Source organism: Sus scrofa, chromosome 6 (genome assembly GCF_000003025.6).
Source record: "Sus scrofa isolate TJ Tabasco breed Duroc chromosome 6, Sscrofa11.1, whole genome shotgun sequence".
Taxonomy (NCBI): Eukaryota; Metazoa; Chordata; class Mammalia; order Artiodactyla; family Suidae; genus Sus; species Sus scrofa.
The window spans coordinates 116,001,060-116,021,330 of record NC_010448.4 but is presented as its reverse complement, the minus strand read 5'-3'; the positions used below and the strand labels follow the sequence as shown (position 1 = coordinate 116,021,330).

At 40.6% G+C, this 20,271-nt stretch overlaps 1 protein-coding gene across 2 annotated transcripts in view; it reads right to left on the bottom strand.

The window, feature by feature from the left end:
• The window catches only part of MEP1B (meprin A subunit beta), a 34,776-nt gene extending 28,466 nt beyond the window's left edge, over positions 1–6,310 (bottom strand). Inside the window, exons 1-4 of one of the 2 annotated variants that reach the window (XM_003127883.5) lie at positions 6,111–6,310; positions 3,979–3,997; positions 3,113–3,157; positions 2,701–2,744 (exon numbers count right to left, since the gene is read on the bottom strand). In XM_003127883.5, coding sequence (XP_003127931.1) covers positions 2,701–2,744; positions 3,113–3,157; positions 3,979–3,997; positions 6,111–6,173 — 171 coding nt within the window. In that variant the 5' untranslated portion in view covers positions 6,174–6,310. The remainder of the gene's footprint in view (positions 1–2,700; positions 2,745–3,112; positions 3,158–3,978; positions 3,998–6,110) is intronic. The other variant, XM_021096216.1, reaches the window with a different exon arrangement.

Below are 20,271 nucleotides of genomic sequence, written 5' to 3'. Positions count from 1 at the left end.
TGTGCACGCATGCGCGCGCATGTGTGCATGCGTGCGTGCGTGTGTGTGTGTGTTTGGCCTTGCCCATGGCATGTGGAAGTTCCCAGGCCAGGGATAGAACCTGTGCCACAGTTGTAACCAGAGCCACAGCAGTGTCAATGCTGGATGCTTAACTCACAAGGGAACTCTCAGGACAGGACTCTTTGAAAGGATGACTTTTTTTTTTTTTTTTTTTTTTGGTCTTTTGTCTTTTTAGGCCCACACCCACGACATATGGAGGTTCCCAGGCTAGGGGTCCAATCTGAGCTGTTGTTGCCAGCCTACACCAGAGCCACAGGAACTCAGGATTGGAGCTGCGCCTGCAACCTACACCACAGTTCATGGCAACGCCAGATCCTCAACCCACTGAGTGAGGCCAGGGATTGAACCTGCAACCTAATGGTTCCTAGTCAGATTCGTTTCTGCTGCACCATGACGGGAACTCCCTTGAAAGGATGACATTTAAAGTGAAATGGGAATGATAAGAAAGAGCCAAGATGGGAAGAGGCCCAGGAAAGATCATATCATTCCAGACAGAGGAAACAGCAGTTGCTATGCTTCTGAGCTGAGAATATGCTTGGTGTGTTTTGCATGTTTGAGGCCAGTGACCTAATGAGATAGGACATAAGAGAGGAGAGGAGTTTTCTTTACGGCTCAGTGGGTTAAGGACCTGTTGCCTCCATGAGGATGCAGGTTCGATCCCTGCAGTTCCAATTTGACCCCTAGCTTGGGTTTGATCCCTGGCCTGGCCTAAGGATTGGGTGTTGCTGTGGCTGTGTGAATAGGCCAAGAGCTGCAGCTCAGATGCAACCCCTGCCCGGGAACTTCCATATGCCGCAAGAGCAGCCATTAAAAAAAGAGACCAAAGGAGAGAGGAGATGGGGGAGAAATAAATAGGCAGGAGTTAAGTCCTGCATGGTCTTGAAGGCTATGATAAATCTGGATATTATTTTAAATGCAGTTGGAAGCCATTGAAGAGTTTCAAGCCAGGAAATGAAACGGTGGTTTGGCTTACTGAAGAGATCACTTTCCTCTGGGGGAGGGGGACAGGGAGAGGGTGGGAAAGATTCCAGGGGTGACATTTGAGATAGATACATTAGGAGAAAAGTGGATTCTTGGGAGTATATACATGTTGGAGATGGAAAGGAGCAAACTTGCTGGTGGAGTGGATGGCAGGGTGAGAGAAGGGGAAGAAGGAAGGAGAGATGACTCCTGGATTTTTTTTACTTATTCAGCAGAGGGCGGTGAGGGAATGGTGATGACTTTACTAAGAAGGAAACTGGGGAAGGACAGCTTGCGTGGAAGAGTTCAAGTGAAGACACGTTACATTTGCGGTATCTTGTAGATATTCCAATGGTACTGATGAATTAGCATCAGGATAGGCCAGTCTGAAGCTCAGGGAAAGGAAGTCACCAGAGCTATACATTTGGAGTCAGAGGCATAGAGATGACGTGGTGCAAGGTGGGATCAAGAAGGAGGGAAGAGGAGTTCCCGTCGTGGCGCAGTGGTTAACGAATCTGACTAGGAACCATGAGGTTGCGGGTTCGGTCCCTGCCCTTGCTCAGTGGGTTAACGATCCGGCGTTGCTGTGAGCTGTGGTGTAGGTTGCAGACGCGGCTCGGATCACGCGTTGCTGTGGCTCTGGCGTAGGCCGGTGGCTACAGCTTCGATTAGACCCCTAGCCTGGGAACCTCCATATGCCGCAGGAGCGGCCCAAGAAATAGCAAACAACAACAACAACAACAAAAAGACAAAAAGACAAAAAGACAAAAAAAAAAGACAAAAAAAAAAAAAAAAAAAAAAGGAGGGAAGAGTAGGAGGACCAACCTTGGACAGAGCTGCTCTTTCCTTGAGTTGAAGTTCACCGTGGGGGTTGAGGATGTTTAAGCTCCCTTACCTGACATAGAAGGTACCTGTTTGCCATGAGAGCTAGGTAGGAACCAGTACTCTCTATGAATAGTTTGGGAAGATCTTGACCTGGCAACACTATTTTCAGCTGTCAGAGGAGAAGTCACAAAATCTCTCTCTGAAGGTAAAAAGCCTGCCTGATTCATTGAATTTACAAATTCAGTTTAATTTGGCTTCCATGAGATTTTGCCAGTGAGGTTCTATTTAAAAATGAGAAGAAAAAAAAAAAAATGAGGAGTTCCCGTTGTGGCTCAGTGGAAATGAATCTGACCAGGAACCATGAGGTTGCGGGTTTGATCCCTGGCCTTGCTCAGTGGGTTAAGGATCCAGTATTGCTGTGAGCTGTTGTGTAGGCTGCAGACGCGGCTCAGATCCTGTGTTGCTGTGGCTATGGTGTAGGCTGGCAGCTACAGCTCCGATTAGACCCCTAGCCTGGGAACCTCCATATGCCACAAGTGCGTCCCTAAAAAGACAAAAGACAAAAAAGAAAATACCATAGTGCTTCAATAATGAAATCAATCAGATCAATAAGACCAAAGCACACAAGGTAAGCGACAGTGTCTTAGCCACACAGATATCTGCATGGAAAGTTATGAAGACCCTCTTGTATAACTCCCTTAGAGTATAATGTATTCATTCAATAACGTGTCAACTATGATTCTACACCCTTAGAGATAGAGGAGATAATGCCTATGTGATCAGATCATTTTCAGACACTGTGTTTTAGCTTTCAGGGGTTAATAGAAGGTTCTTCCTTGCATTGTTTCAACTTACCCCATCAAGACTGATGTCTCCCTCAAAAAGATCCAGTCCCAAATCTAAGAGGGAAGATAAAAATTCACATTAGCAAACTGGATTCCCAACTTAATAAAGAAGGTTTAAAAAAAGAATCCACAGGAGTTCCTATCATGGCTCAGTGGTTAACGAATCCGATTAGGAACCATGAGGTTGCGGGTTCAATCCCTGGCCTTGCTCAGTGGGTTAAGGATCCAGCATTGTTGTGAGCTGTGGTGTAGTTTATAGACATGGCTCGGATCCTGCATTGCTGTGGCTCTGGCGTAGGCCGGCAGCTACAGCTCCAATTCTATCCCTAGCCTAAGAACCTCCATGTGCCGCCAGAGCAGCCCTAGAAATGGCAAAAGGTGAAAAAATAAAATAAAATAAAATAATAAAATAATCCACAAACCTTCATTGATATCAAATATATCCCGGTCAAGTCCACCATCTACGTCTGTAACAAAAATAGCAAAGAAAAGCATATTGAACATTAGTTTATGAAAGAAGAAAATCTTTATCAATTATTGATTGGAAGTAAGCAAGATTCTTTTGCCTCAGAGAACTGAATACCAGGTTCTGATTGTATATTGAATGCAATGATTGATTGCCTGGTTGATTGACTGATTGACTGAGAACATCCCATGAGCCAGGTTTGGAGCTATGTGGCTTTTCCATATACTCTTGTTCTATCTATATCCCTTGAATGCCAAATGACTTCAGGACTAAGAAATTGGCCACACTCCATATAATATTAAGCTTAATTTGAAAGACTAGGTTAGATGACTAAATAGGAAACAAATATTTAAATTTGGTCAAACCATCCAACCTACCCATGTATGTATATCCCTTGTTAAGTGTACCTTGGAACTCGCAAGCAAAATTCCTAATTCATCTTTGAATTATTCTTTTTGGTTGCAAAAGGGTGAATAAAATGGCCAAGCCTCTAGGATGAATGTCAGGTCTACTGATTTGATACAAAATAGCAAAAATAATAATAGCAGGCACTTATGGGATGTCCATGAGTCACTTACTATATTTGGAATTTCTTATGCCACCACCTTTTTTTTTTAGCTGAGTTTGTGGAACCTCAGAGCAGAAACAATAAAATGTTACCCAGTAAATCAAAAGAAGCCAGTGTTCGATCAAAGTTCAGTGCGACTGTGCAATTATGCATTGTGCTTAGCATTAAATGTGTCCTAAGTTCCTCTGTTCTGTTCTAGTGTTCACATAATTTTCTTTTACCATAATATAGGGCAAAACTCAAAACAGACTCACCGAAGTTTTCTGGAGCTGGCTGGGAAACAAACACATAAAAAAAGATTATTATGATGTTCATGACATAAATGCTTTTATTGGTTCCAATTTATATCCAAGCTATTTGTAGAGTCTGCTTTTTTTCATTAATATTATGGATTACTTTCTGGCATATATCCAAGAGAATTAAATTGGAGTCTAAGACAACTTTTCGACCCAAGGGTCTTCTCATTTCATATAAAAACATGAAACAGCCTGCTGTATGAATTCGAAGAGGAAATAAACAAGAAATCAACTTCACAGATTGAAAAGAAGGCAGAACATAAGACTCCGGCCTCAAGTAAATGTTCGCTTTAAATATGAGTTTCTGGAGTTCCCGTTGTGGTGCAGTGGTTAACGAATCCGACTAGGAACCATGAGGTTGCGGGTTCGGTCCCTGCCCTTGCTCAGTGGGTTAACGATCTGGCGTTGCCGTGAGCTGTGGTGTAGGTTGCAGACGCGGCTCGAATCCCGCGTTGCTGTGGCTCTGGCGTAGGCCAGTGGCTACAGCTCCGATTAGACCCCTAGCCTGGGAACCTCCATATGCCGCGGGAGCGGCCCAAGAAATAGCAAAAAGACAAAAATAAATAAATAAATAAATAAATATGAGTTTCTAAAGGATTCATGGAGCTCTGTTTGAAAAACCTAATAATTTATCCCCAGTGTTGAAATACTATAATTTATAATAATCTTTTTAAAAGAAATGTTATTTGAAGACCTCATTAACCATGGTGTACTTTCTATTTCTTTCAAGACTCTGCCTTCAAGGACAATACCAAATGTTTCAGAGAAAACATCAAGGGCTATACTTCACAATTTAAAAAAAAAAAACCCAACAACTTCCGAAAACAGATTGTCTACAAATGACCAAATGAAACCCAGACCACCTGTCCAATGGGAAAAAAAATGAGTAAACTTGAGATTTCTTAGTAATACAAATCTTTTTTTAAAAAAAGCTAATGGGACTGGTAGACAGCAGGTCTGGGTTCTATTCATGGTGCTACCAACCAACCGCAAGTCAGTTCATCTTCCTAATACTCAGAGTCTCTGCACAATATGGTCAGTGCCTGCTTTGCCTGGGCACTGCGAGGGTTATGTGATATAATGTGAAAGAACTTAGTAAACTACAATACAATGTCATCGAAATGTAAGGTACAATCTTATTTAAATACAGCTTACAGATATAAAGACTAGAATTGACTGGAGTTTGGCAAGCAGTGGGAATAAACTGGTTGGATGATTGCCATCCTTTTTGATATTAATTATTGCCTTGAGTGTCTCACACTTTGGCCATACACAGGCAACACATTCCCAGAGGAATGCCATGCACCTGCTGAATAAAGTTATCAAATATTGGTTCATAATTACAGTTTTAAGGTATCTTAAATGGTGTCTCCTATTCTCACTGCAGTAGTTCTGTTTGTAGAATATCTATTCCACATAATAACTGTTCTGTAAAAATTACAACTAAAGGTTCTCCCTGCCCCAAGGCATTTGAAACTTTATTTGCAACCTCGGGTTGGTCTGTGGTACAAACTGCCTGTCTCGGTAAAAAGATTGGTCTAACCTGATGAGACAGCACAAAAGAAATCCCAGGCTGCAGAACTTGGGAAGTATTCGCTGTGCCTGTGACATTCTTCACTCCCTCTGTCCTGACTCTTGTCACTGTAACAGCAGTGTGCATCACTTTCCACAGTAAAAATGGAATCGTTTTTCAAATTTAGTATTTTCCATCTTATCAAAAGAAAACTTGTTACACAACAATGAAACTGAAGAAGAAACATAACTTTATGTCCTTGTCCCTGACTTTGGCTCTGGTAGGTCACTTTCTCTGTCCCTGACCCCTGCCTGCCCCTGCTCGCCAAAAAAGTAACGCTTATTTCATTAACACTTCGGAAGTCCTTAAAAAACAACCAAAAAAAATGAAAGCAGGACACACAGGTTTTGGAGGCATGAGCCCACTGTTGTGCCCTTTTGCCTGGCAAAGAAACAAAGCTATTCTTTTCTGCTCATCCAAAACAAAAGCAGAACAAAAAACAAACAGGTTATTCTGCAATAATCAGTACCCAGTACCCCCAATTTTTCTAATTGTTCTCCACACATTGTTTCCTTACCAAGCCAGAAACCAGGAGGAGGGCAGCAACGAACAGAAACGAAGGCAGATACCAAGAATCCATGCTGTCACTTCCAGCTGAAAGTTGCAAACTATGAAATGCAGAGTAGCATTTACTTTTTAAAAGGCAAACATCATAACATATAGCCTTTGACCTTAATGATCCTCTGGCAGGTCAGCTCACTGTAGTAATAATACCTCCAATCAAAAAGTTAAAGTCCAGTATCTTTAACACAGCTCTACAGAGTTGATTGGTTGTCTGTGTGTGTGTGTGCGTGTGTGTGTGGTGCTTTTCTTTTTTCTGTGTCAACATTTAATAGCCCAGTGCTTAGCTGGGACCTGTTAATGAAGCAAGTTCTCTAATGTATAGTACTGGTCCCCCAAGATTATTAAGTTCTACTTGAGCAAAAGAAAATATCAAATTACTTTCTAATCTCAATCGTTCAAATGTAAACATCGGTGAACCGTCTTCTGCTCACCTACCTCTGAGCTGCTTTAATAAATCCAATTGTGTCTACAGCTGTTTATTACACATCCGCCTAATAAAAATTTATTGTTACGAGATCCATTAATGTCCTAGATATCTGTCGTATTTGATAGTCACATGTAAAGTAGCAAAACAGCAACATATGTTCTTCCTGAAAATTCGCGTCAAGCAAAGTTAAACGAGAGTTAGAGGAAAAGGCTAGGAATGGTCACTAGTTTTCTGAAAAACATGTGGTCACAATCCACCTCTCAATTTTTGTCTCGCTTTTTCTTTCTTGAGGTAATTTCTCTTTAGAAACAATCTACTCTCTCACTTCTCAGTTTTACTTTCAACTTAAGTGTGATGCATGATAATATTTTTAAAACACAAACTCTTTTTCCCTTAGTATTTCCTTCTCCACTCAAGATTGATCTTTGCCCCATTCTGTGTTATTAGAAAGGATATGAAAAGACCTGCAGCACAAAAATATGTATACATAAACCAAAAATAAAATAATCAAAAAGAAAAAGAAGAAAAAAAAAAAAAAAAGACCTGCAACACAGACAAAAGACTTGGGGAGATGCTTCGTGAATACGAGTAACTCATAAATACCCTCTGAGGATGGGCTGGGCGTGAAAAGGAAAAGGGAAAAAACAGTAGAGGTATAGGAGTTCCCATCGTGGCATAGCAGTAAGGAACATGACTACTACCCATGAGGATGCAGGTTCTATCACTGGCCTCACTCAGTGGGTTAAGGATCCAGCACTGCCGTGAGCTGTGGTGTAGGTCGCAGACGCGACTTGGATCTGGTGTTGCTGTGGCTGTGGCGGAGGCCCCTAGCCTGGAAACTTCCATGTGCCAAAGGTGTGGCCCTAAAAAGACAAAAGCAAAACAAAACAAACCAACAAACAAAATGTAGAGCTGAGAATGAAATAACACCCTTTGCAACATCATGGATGAACATGGAAGTTATCATACTAAGTGAAGTAAGTCAGACAGAGAAAGACAAATACCATGTGAGATACTAATATGTGGACTCAAACAAAAAATAATACAAAAGAACTTATAAAACAAACAGACTCAAAGATTTTAACACCAAAAAAAAAAGAAAGAAAAAAAGATTTTGAAATCAAATTTACAGCTGACAAGATTTATGATTGGGAGTTCCCGTCGTGGCACAGTGGTTAACGAATCCGACTAGGAACCATGAGGTTGCGGGTTCGGTCCCTGCCCTTGCTCAGTGGGTTAACGATCCGGCGTTGCCGTGAGCTGTGGTGTAGGTTGCAGACGCGGCTCGGATCCCGCGTTGCTGTGGCTCTGGTGTAGGCTAGTGGCTACAGCTCCGATTCGACCCCTAGCCTGGGAACCTCCATATGCCTCGGGAGCGGCCCCAAAGAAATAGCAAAAAGACAAAAAAAAAAAAAAAAAAAAAAAAAAAAAAGATTTATGATTGACCAAATTTATGGTCAACAGAAGGGGAAATGTCGGGGGGAGGGATAAACTGGGGGATTGGGATTGATGTATACATATTACTATATATAACCTAGATGGGTAACAAGGACTGCTGTAGGGCATAGGGAAATCTACTGAGTACTGTGTAATAACCTACATGGGAAAAGAATCTGAAAAGGAAGAGATACATGTACATGGATAACGGATTGACTTTGCTAACACAACTAACACAACTTTCTAAGTCGACTATTCTCCAATAAAATTTACTTTTAAAAAACAATAGGGGTGATCAATTTCTCACTTGCTCTTGTGGATCACGTAGATAGTTTGTGGGAGGTTCCCAGGCTAGGGGTTGAATCAGAGTTGTAGCCACCGGCCTACGCCAGAGCCACAGCAACTCCGGATCCGAGCCCCGTCTGCAACTTACACCACAGATCACGGCAATGCCAGATCCTTAACCCACTGATCAAGGCCAGGGATCAAATCCGCAACCTCATGGTTCCTAGTCTGATTCGTTAACCACTGTGCCACGACGGGAACTCCAAGATTACAGTTATTATTTATAAATCATCCTCTCCTAAGTAACTAACTCAAAGAGGTCTCACTGAAATTTGTTAACTCCAGTACTTGGTCCTTAACAGGTGCTTCATAAACATCTTTTGGAAGAAATGGGAATGAACTATTGAAAATCAATATCTATAAATTGCTCTAATTGCTATGTCTACCTCATCTCTGCTAGGCACAGAACATTTTTTATTGGCACAGAGGCCACTAAAATCACCTGTTTTGGGGAGTTCCCTTTGTGGCTCAGTAGTACCAAACCTGACTAGAATACATGAGGATGAAGGTTCAGTCCCTGGCCTCTCTCAGTGGGTTAAGCATCTGGCATTGTCATGAGCTGCAGTGTAGGTCACAGATGTGGCTTGGATCCTGCATTGCTGTGGCTGTGGTGTAGGCTAACAGCTGCAGCTCCTATTCAACCCCTAGCCTGGGAACTTCCATATGCCATGGGTATGGCCCTAAAAAAAAAAAAAAAAAAAAATCACATGTTTTTGTTCTGTTTCTGTCCCATAAGAACTAACATGTCCCACTGGGAAGAAATGCAAGGCTTTGTGTGATCTATTGTTCTGGGTTTCCTGCGTACATATCAACGGCTGCTGATTTGGTTGGGCCAAATCAGACTTACGTGCAAAGTGACATAAGAGTATTTCCAGAGGGTGGGATCATGTGTACCCAATATTAACATGGCTTAAAAAGCCACTCATCAGTATGAATGTATACGGTATAAGCTCACTCCATTCATTTTTCAAAATTTCTGCCAAATACCTAATAACCATAGTTGGATTGTCAGTTGTTCCTTAAGTAAATACGGTGTTTTTTTCCTGGAATGAGAAAAAGCAGCTAGTTCAGTTCACACTTCAAACAATCAGATAAGTGATTTTCCTCAAAAACACGTAAGTTGAGAGCATGGATCAGTGGCTATTTGGGTTACAGGCCCTTCTATACAATCACTAAAGTGCAGGTAATCCAGTTTAACAACTGGCAGGTGGCACCTTCTATGTGCCCAGTACAACTTGCGTCATCCAGCTTGTTTTCCCCTGCGTTGGCTTTTTGTTTCATTTCATTTTACCATGTGCCTCCTAGGAAAGCCACCCAGCTGGGTGATACAATGGCAGCTAATTTACAAAGACTGTGTAAATGACACTACCTGTGGTGCAACAACAGAAAGAGAGCAAAAAGTAAACAGGGTCCCGCATGTCACACGAGGCTGGACTGGTGCTTTGGGGCATGAACTTGACTCTGTTACGTTGCGTTGCGGAAGTGTCTGAGCATCAACAGCACTGTTTACACCTTTGCTGCTTCTGGCGGGAAAAAACTTGCTGGAGAGAAGAAGCAAAGGCAATTTGAGAGGCTATTCTTCTTCCTTCTGTTTTCTGGGCTCCTGCTTTTAATTGGCAATAGCATTCAGCCAGGGCCACTTTAACCACAGAAATTATTGAGGAAGAAAAGATTGAGTGTATGATTCACTACATTGTCGTCAACTGGACATAGGAAAGGTCTCCAAAGCACTCAGCCAAGTGTGTCTGGCTCCTGGTCCTTCCTGTCATATGTGCATTCCTCTGCAGTGGTCCACCAATGCTTTGTCTTGAAACCCCTTTTCATTCCGAAAAATGACTGAGGACCCCCAAAGAAATTTTACTGTTCTATTATCTATCGATATTGACTTTATTAAAAAAATTAAAACTGAGAAAAATTTAAAATAAATATAATTCATTTAAAAATAACAATTTAGGGAATTCCTGTCATGGCTCAGCATTTAACGAACACAACAGCATCCATGAGAACACAGGTTTGATCCCTGGCCTGGCTCAGTGGGTTAAGGATCCGGTGTTACCATGAGCTGTGGTGTAGGTCACAGATGCGGCTCGGATCTGGCATTGCTAGGGCTGTGGCATAGGCCAGCAGCTGCCGCTCTGATTGGACCCCTAGCCTGGGAACCTCCATATGCCGCGGGTGTGACACTAAAAAGACAAATAAATAAATAACAATTTAGGAGCTTCCTGTTGTGGTTCAGTGCATTAAGAACCTGACATAGTGTCCGTGAGGGTGAGGGTTCAATCCCTGGCCTCGCTCAGTGGGTTAAGGATCCAGCACTGTTGCAAGCTACAGTGTAGGCTGGCAACTGCAGCTCCAATTCAACCCCTAGCCTGGGAACTTCCCTATCCCTCAGGTGCGGCAGTAAAAACAGAAATTAAAAACAAAAACAAAAATTTAGGAGTTCTCTGATAGCCTAGCAGTTAAGGATCCGGCATTGTCACTATTGTGACAAACATTAGCGCCTCAGCCCAGGAACTCCCTTTAAGCTGTGGGTGCAGTCAAAAAAGAAAAATTAAAACCTAGTATATGTTTGCATAGATAATATACTTTAATGAAAAATAAGTATATGTTAAAAAAATAAATAAATTAGTGAAGAGAGTGGCACTGTTTTATATTGCTGCAAATCTCTTAATGCCTAGAAGACAGTTGGATTCTCAGATGTGCTTTTGCATTAATTCCTTACAACATATTGTTCTGATCAAAATATATAAGAACCACATCCAACAATACATTAAAAAGATTGTACATCATGATCAAGTGGGATTTGTCCCAGGGATGCAAGGATTCTTCAATATCCACAAATCCATCAGTGTGATACACCACATTAACAAACTGAAGAATAAAAACCATATGATCCTCTCAGTAGATGTGGAAAAAGCCTTTGACAAAATCCAACACCCATTTCTGATAAAAAAAAAAAAAAAAAAACCCTTCAGGAAGTGGGCAGAGAGGGAACCTACCTCAACATGATAAAGGCCATATATGACAAACCCAAAGCAAACATCATTCTCAATGTGAAAAGCTGAAAGAATTCCCGCTGAGATCAGGAACAAGACAAGGATGTCCACTATCGCCACTACTCTTCAACATAGTTTTGGAAGTCCTAGCCACAGCAATCAGAGAAGTAAAAGAAATAAAAGGAATCCAAATTGGAAAGAAAGAAGTAAAACTATCACTATTTGCAGATGACATGATACTATACCTAGAGAATCCTAAAGACTCAACCAGAAAACTGTTAGAGCTCATCCACGAATTTGGCAAAGTCACAGGATACAAAATTGATACACAGAAATCAATGGCATGTCTATACACAAACAATGAAAGAGCAGAAAAAGAAATTAGGGAAGCAATCCCATTTACCATCGCATCCAAAAGAATAAAATACCTAGGAGTAAACCTACCCAAGAGACAAAAGACCTATACTCTGAAAACTATAAGACACTGATGAAAGAAATCAAAGATGACACAAATAGATGGAAAGATATACCATGCTCGTGGATTGGAAGAGTTAATATTATCAAAATGACTATAATACCCAAGGCAATCTATAGATTCAATGCAATCCCTATCCAACTACCAAGGACATTTTTCACAGAACTCAAACAAAACATTTTAAAGTTTGTTTGGAAGCACAACAGACCCAGAATAGCCAGACATCCTGAAAAAGAAAAATAGAGCTGAAGGAGTCAAGCTCCCTGACTTCAGACTATACCACAAAGAAACAATCATCAAAACCATATGCTACTGGCACAGAGACAGAAATATAGATCAGTGGAAAAGGATCGAAAGCCCAGAATTAAACCCATGCACCTACAGCCAACTCATCTATGACAAAGGAGGCAAGGATATAAATGGAAAAAGGACAGCTTGTTAAATAAGTGGTGCTGAAAAAACTGGACAGACACATGGAAAAGAATGAGACTACAACACTCCCTAACACCATCACAAAAATAAACTCAAAATGGATTAAAGACCTAGATATAAGACTAGACACTATAAAACTCTTAGAGGAAAACATAGGCCAAACACTCTCTGACATAAATGACAGCAACATCTTCTCAGATCCACCTCTTAGAGTATCGATAATAAAAACAAAAATAAACAAATGGGACCTAATCAAACTTCAAAGTTTCTGCACAGCAAAGGAAACTCTAAACAAAGAGAAAAGACAACCCACAGAATGGGAGAAAATCTTTGCAAGTGCATCGACTGACAAGGGATTCATCTCCAAAATTTACAAACAACTTCTACAGCTCCATGCCAAAAAAACAAACAACCCCATCAAAAAATGGGCAGAAGATCTAAACAGACAGTTCTCCAAAGAACACATACAAATGACCAAGAAATACATGAAAAGATGTTCAACATCACTCATTATTAGAGAGATGCAAATCAAAATCACTCTGAGGTACCACCTTACACCAGCCAGAATGGCCATCATCCAAAAGTCTACAAACAATAAGTGTGGGAGAGGGTGGAGAAAAAGGAACCTTATTACACTGTTGGTGGGATTGTACATTGGTGCAACCACTGTGGAAAACAGTATGGAGATGCCTCAGGAAACTAAATATAGAACTACCATTTGATCCAGCAATCCCAATCCTGGGCATCTATCCAGAGAAAACCATGACTCTCAAAGACACATGTACTCCAATGTTCATTGCAGCACTCTTTTCAATAGCCAAGATATGGAAACAACCTAAATGTCCATTGACAGAGGAGTGGATCAAGAAGATGTGGTAATATATATACAATGGAATATTACTCAGCCATTAAAAAGAACGAAATACTGGCATTTTTAGCAACATGAATGGACCTAGAAATTACCATGCTAAGTGAAGTCAGCCATACAATGAGACACCAACATCAAATGCTTTCACTGACATGTGGAATCTGAGAAAAAGGCCAGACTGAACTTCTTTGCAGAACAGATGCTGACTCACAGACATTGAAAAACTTATGGTCTCTGGAGGAGACAGTTTGGGGGGGTAGGGGGCTGTGCTTGGTCTGTGTGATGGAAATCCTGTGAAATCAGATTGTTGTAATCATTATACAACTACAGATGTGATAAATTCATTTGAGTAATGAAAAAAAAAAAGAAAGTATATGAAGAAACTTTGGGTTTGAGCAAAAATTACATTGAAAAAGGAAGGAGTGTTTTAATAGCTTTTTGGTGTAATTGTTGTTATTCTCAAATACTATACCCACATGTGACAAGCTGTAGTTTTTTAAGGCACATCAACGAACTTTTTATATTCTATTATGTTAAAACTCCATTGGTCTATCTTGCATTTTGAATGGATCCTTTATCTATGCATGATTTGTAACATTATTCGCCTTTTAGAAAATCTAGATCTTCCAAATGTTAACATATTTAATTGTACCTTATTAGATAAATTTCTTCGTTACTACCACCACCAATCTCATCAGAAACGTTTATAAGTATTTGGGACACTGTCAATCTCCCAAGACTGAAACAGGAAGAACAGAAGATATGAACAGTGCCATCAACATAGTGTCTGTGAAGATGCGGGTTCTATCCCTGACCTCACTCAGTGGGTTAAGGATCTGGCATTGCTGCAAGCCGTGGTGTAGGTAACTGACTTGGTTCAGATCTGGGTGTTTCTGTAGCTGCAGCCAGGGAGGCCAGCAGCTGCAGTTCCCTATCAAAATAGCAATGACATTTTTCACAGAACTAGAGCAAATATTTCTGGAATTCATATGAAAGTGCTATAAAATTGGGTTGTGATGATCCTTGTACAACTATAAATGTAATAAAATTCATTTAAAAAATGAAATTCACATGAAAACGCTAAAGACCTTGAGCTGCCAAAACAATTCTGAGAAATAACAAAGCTGAAGGTAGTATTGTCCCTGATTTCAAACTATACTAAAAAGCTATAGGAATCAAAACAATATGTACTGGCACATCAACATAGATAAATGAATGGAACAGGACAGAAAGCCCAGTAATGAGCCTACACATATTGCCAGTTAACCTATGGCAAAGGAGGCAAGAATATACAATGGGGGAGTTCCCATTGTGGTGCAGCAGAAACAAATCCGACTAGGAACCATGAGGTTTCAGGTTTGATCCCTGGCCTCACTCAGTGGGTTAAGGATCCGATGTTACCGTGAGCTGTGGTGTAGGCTGCAGACTTAGCGGCTTGGATCTGGCATTGCTGTGGCTCTGGCGTAGGCCGGCAGCTACAGCTCCAATTAGACCCCTAGCCTGGGGAACCTCCATATGCTGCGGGTGCAGCCCTAAAAAAAAAAATATATATATATATATACACAATGAGGAAAAGACAGCCTCTTCAATAAATGGTGTGGGGAAAACTGGACAGCTACATGAAAAAGACTCAAAATGGACTACTTTCTCACACCATATACAAAAGTAAACTCAAAATGGATTAAAAACTTAAATGTAAGACATAAAACCATACAAGTTCTAGAAGGAAATACAGGCAGTAGGCACTTTGACACTGGCCTTAGCAATATCTTGTTGGATATACAAGTGAAACCAAAGCAAAAACAAACAAATGGGACCACATCAAACTAAAAAGCTTCACACAGCAAAAAAAATTATCAACAAAGGGAGTTCCCGTCGTGGCTCAGTGGTTAAAGAATCCAACTAAGAACCATGAGGTTGCAGGTTCAATCCCTGGCCTTGCTCAGTGGATTAAGGATCTGGCATTGCCGTGAGCTGTGGTATAGGTTGCAGATGTGGCTCGGATCCTGTGTTGCTGTGGCTCTGGTATAGACCAGTGGCTATAGCTCTGATTAGACCCCTAGCCTGTGCACTCCATATGCCACAGGAGCAGCCCTAGAAAAGGCAAAAAGACAAAAAAAAAAAAAAAAAAGAAAGAAAGAAAAGAAATTATCAACAAAGGAAAATGCAGCCTACTAAATGGGAGAAGATATTTGCAAACAATATGTCTATCAGAGGTTAATATCCAAAATATATAAAGAACTTAAAGAAATCAACATCAAAAACAAACAACTTGGAGTTCCCGTCGTGGCACAGTGGTTAACGAATCCGACCAGGAACCATGAGGTTGTGGGTTCGATCCCTGCCCTTGCTCAGTGGGTTAACGATCCGGCGTTGCCGTGAGCTGTGGTGTAGGTTGCAGATGCGGCTCGGCTCTCGCATTGCTGTGGCTCTGGCGTAGGCTGGTGGCTACAGCTCCGATTCGACCCCCAGCCTGGGAACCTCCATATGCCGCGAGAGTGGCCCAAGAAATAGCAAAAAGACAAAAAAAAAAAAAATTAAAACAAACAAACAAACAAACAACTTGATTGAAAAATAGAAGACCTGAACAAACATTTTTTCAAAAAAAAAAAAAAACCTACAGATGGCCAACAGGCACATGAAAAGATGCTCAAGGTCACTAATCACCAGGAAAATGCAAATCAAAACCACAAAGTGATTGGAGTTCCCTGGTAGCCTAATGGCTAAGGATCCAGCATTAGTCAGTGCTGTGGTGTGGGTTTGATCCCTGGCCTAAACTTCTGCATGCCAAGGGTATGGCAAAAAAGCTTCAAATAAAGCATTAGAAATTAAAAAAAAAAAAAAAAAAAAAAACGCAGTGAAATATCACCACCTCATACATGTCAGAATGACGATTGTCAAAAAGACAAGAAATAGGAGTTCCCAATGTGGTGCAATGGGATTGGCAGCATCTCTGGAGCACTGGGATGCAGGTTTGATCCCCCACCCAGCACAGTGGGTTAAGGGTCTGGCATTGCCATAGCTGTGGTGTAAGTCGCAACTGTGGCTCAGATCTGATCCCTGGGCTGGGAACTCCATATGTTGCAGGGCAGCCAAAAAAGAAAAAGAAAGAAAAAAAAAAGGATAAGAAATAACAAGTGTTGGCAAGGATGTGGAGAAAAGGGAACACTTGCACACTGTTAGTGAAAATGTACATTGATGCAAGCACTACGGAAAACAGCATAGAGGTTCCTCCAAAAACTAAAAATAGAACTACTACATGACCTAGCAATGCCACTCAGTATTTTTCTGAAGAAAATAAAAGCACTAATTCAAAAAGATATTTGCATCCCTATGTTCACTGCAGCATAATCTACAATAGCCAAGATATGGAAGCAACCAAATGTCTATCAGTCAATGAACAGGTAAAGGTGCTATGAATATATTTACAAAAGAATATTACCCAGCCATAAAAAAAGAATGAAATCTTGCCATTTGTGACAACACAGATGAACTTAGAGGATATCACGCCAAGTGAACACACTTACATACAGAGCAAGCACACAAAGAAAGACAAATACTGTATGATTTCACTTATATGTAGAATCTAAAAAATAAAACAGGAGTTCCTGTCATGGCACAGTGGAAACGAATCCAACTGGGAACCATGAGGTTGCGGGTTCAATCCCTGCCCTCACGCAGTGGGTTAAGGATCTGGCGTTGCTGTGAGCTGTGGTGTAGGTCAGAGACGCGGCTCAGATCCCACATTGCTGTGGCCCTGGCATAGGCTGGCAGCTATAGCTTCGATTAGACCTTTTGCCTGGGAACCTCCATATGCCGAGGGTGCGGCCCTAAAAAGCAAATAAATAAATACATACATAAATAACAAAACAAATGAGCAAATATAAAACAGCAACAAACTCACAGGTACTGAGAATGAACAAGTGTTTGCCAGAGGGGAAGTGTATGGAGGAATGAGTGAAATATGCGAGAAAGATAAGAGGTATAAAACTCCAGTTACACATGAGTCATGGGAGTGAAATGCGCAGCTCAGGGAATATGGTCAATAATACTGTAATAGCCTTGTACAGTGACAGATGGTAACTAGACTTGTTATAATGATCATTTTGTCATATATAAGAATATTGAATAACTCTATTATATATCTGCAAATAACACAGTGTTGTAGGCCAATTATACTTCAATAAAAAAAATATTTGTCAATATTTTAATATATTTTAAAAATCCCTACTGAGAATAAATCTTTAAATTAGCCTCTGAAAGTCCGTTCCCTTGCCTACAAGAATGTCATAAAACTCTGATATCTGCTCATGACTAAATTGCCTAAAAATTTTTAATATTACTATTGTTTTTATTTGAAGGCAAGGTGGTGGCATCATGATCTTTCCATGGTTAAAAATCTCTAAGCCTGCCGGCTTCTGTACAGCTAAATTACTTTATAAGCATGTATTATTTGTATAGATTGTAGGCAAAGGAATTTTGTTTTAATCACATTTCCCACATAGTCTGTTAAGACACAATACTGCTAAGGTACAATTTTCAAAAAGGTAAAATTATGACTTATTATGAATTATTTGAATGAGCAAATATCAAATAAGGAGTTCCCTGGTGGTTCCATGGGTTAAGGATCCAGTGATGTCACTGCTGTGCCTTGGGTAGCTGCTATGGTGCAAGTTCAATCCCGGGCCCAGGAACTTCGGCATGCCATAGGGCACAGCCAAAACATACATACACACATATACACATATACATACACACATATGTACAAGTATATCATACATGTATATCAAATGTACACACGTTAAAGCATTTATTTGATTAATTTAAAAAAGCAGTAAGATGCGGAGTTCCGGAGTTCCCGTCGTGGCGCAGTGGTTAACGAATCTGACTAGGAAACATAAGGTTGCGGGTTCGGTCCCTGCGCTTGCTCAGTGGGTTAAGGATCCGGCGTTGCCGTGAGCTGTGGTGTAGGTTGCAGACGCAGCTCGGATCCCGCGTTGCTGTGGCTCTGGCATAGGCCTGTGGCTACAGCTCCGATTAGACCCCTAGCCTGGGAACCTCCATATGCCGTGGAAGCGGCCCAAGAAATAGCAAAAAAAAAAAAAAGATGCAGAGTTCCTGTTATGGCTCAGTGGGTTATGAACACAACTAGTATCCATGAAGATGCGGGTTCAATCCCTGGCCTCGCTCAGTGGGTTAAGGACCTGGCATTGCCATGAGCTTCAGTGTAGGTCACAGACATGGCTCAGATCTGGTGTTGCTGTGGCTGTGATGTAGGCCAGCAGCTGCAGTTCCCAATTTGACTCCCTCACCTGGGAACTTCCATATGGCACAGATGAGGCCCTATTAAAAAAAAAAAAAAAAAAGTAAGATGTTTCAAGGAAAATTTAAAGAACAATCATATAAAGGCAATCAGGAATGCTGAAATAAGTGTGCTAATAGTTTCAAAACTTATTAATATCATATAAGAAAATGAAATGTAATTCTGAGATTATCTTATTACAGGCAAAAGTCATTTGTACCTCACCTGGACAATAGATTTGCATTTCTGTTGACAAAGATCATATGTGACTGCCAGTTTTCTGCAACTTTAATTTTGCCCTGGTCAAGGTTGGGGTTACATAGATGTAAGCTATTATATACACAGAGAGGGTAAACAAGATCCTACTGTGTAGCACAGAGAATTACATTCAATGTCCTATGATAAACCATGAGGGAAAAGAATATTTTTAAAAGGCATGTAGCTATGTATGCATGGATACATACGTGTGTGTGTGTGTGTGTGTGTGTGTGTGTGTGTAACTGAATCACTCTGCTATACAGTAGAAACATTGTAAATCAACAAAATAAAATAAAAATTTTGCCCTAGTCAACAGGGGACAATTGAAATCAGATTTTTTTCCCTTTTTTTTGTTTTTTTGTTTGTTTTTTTTTTTGGCCCCATCTGTGGCATGTAGAAGTTCCCAGGCCAGGATTGAACCCATGCCACAGCAGTGACAACACCAGATTCTTAACTTGCTGTGCCACCAGGGAACTTTGAGATAGCATTCTCTTGACAGTGATCAGTAGTCCACTAAAAGATAGCCCAATAATCTTTTTAGCCAGTTTCCTAATTTTGGACAATTTTTTTCTGGCAGACCATTTTATCAACAATTGTACCATAGCAAAAACCAAAGAACAGAATAATTTTTTTTTCTTTTTTGGCTTTTTAGGGCTGCACCTGCAGCATATGGAGGTTCCCAGGCTAGGGATCCAATCAGAGCTGAAGCCACACCACAGCCTACACCACAGCCACAGCAATGCTGGATCCGAGCCTCATCTGCAACCTACACCACAGCTCACAGCAATGCTGGATCCTTGACCCACTGAGCGAGGCCAGGAATTGAACCCACATTCTCATGGATACTAGTTTGGTTCATTAACTGCTGAGCCACGACAGGAACTCCATAGAATAAATTAATGATGAGTAAGGACCAAGAAAATTATAGCTGAACAATTTCTGTCTCCTCTTTTTTCTTCTTTCTGACCTGATAGTAACAAAGTAATACTTTCTAAATTTATTTATAATTATAGTACAATTTTGATACAAATCTTTTCTTTTAAAGAGAAGAAAAATTGGGGGAAAAAAAAGATGATTCCAGAGCTCACCTGGAAAAATAAACATCTGAAAATACCAAAGGTTGGGGGGTAATGAGATGTACTGGGAGTTTGGGGTTAGGAGGTGCAAACTATTATATTTAGAATCGATAAGCAATGAGGTCCTGCTGTACAGCACAGGGAACTATATCCAGTCACTTGTAATAGAATATGATGGAAGATAATATGAGAAAAAAAATATACATATATATATAAAACTGGTCACTTTGCTGTACAGCAGAAATTGACAGACTATTGTAAACCAACTATACTTTAATTTTTAAAAATTTTTAATGTTCAATTCCTGGCCCAGGAACTTCTATATGCCAAGGGTGTTGCCATAAAACATTTTTTTAAAAGAGAAAGAAAAAAAAATGAATAAACAGGGAGTTGCCATTGTGGCTCAGCAGTAATGGAAGCCAACAAGTATCCATGAGGATGCAGTTCGATCCCCAGCCTTGACCAGTGGGTTAAGGATCCAGCATTGCTGTGATCTGT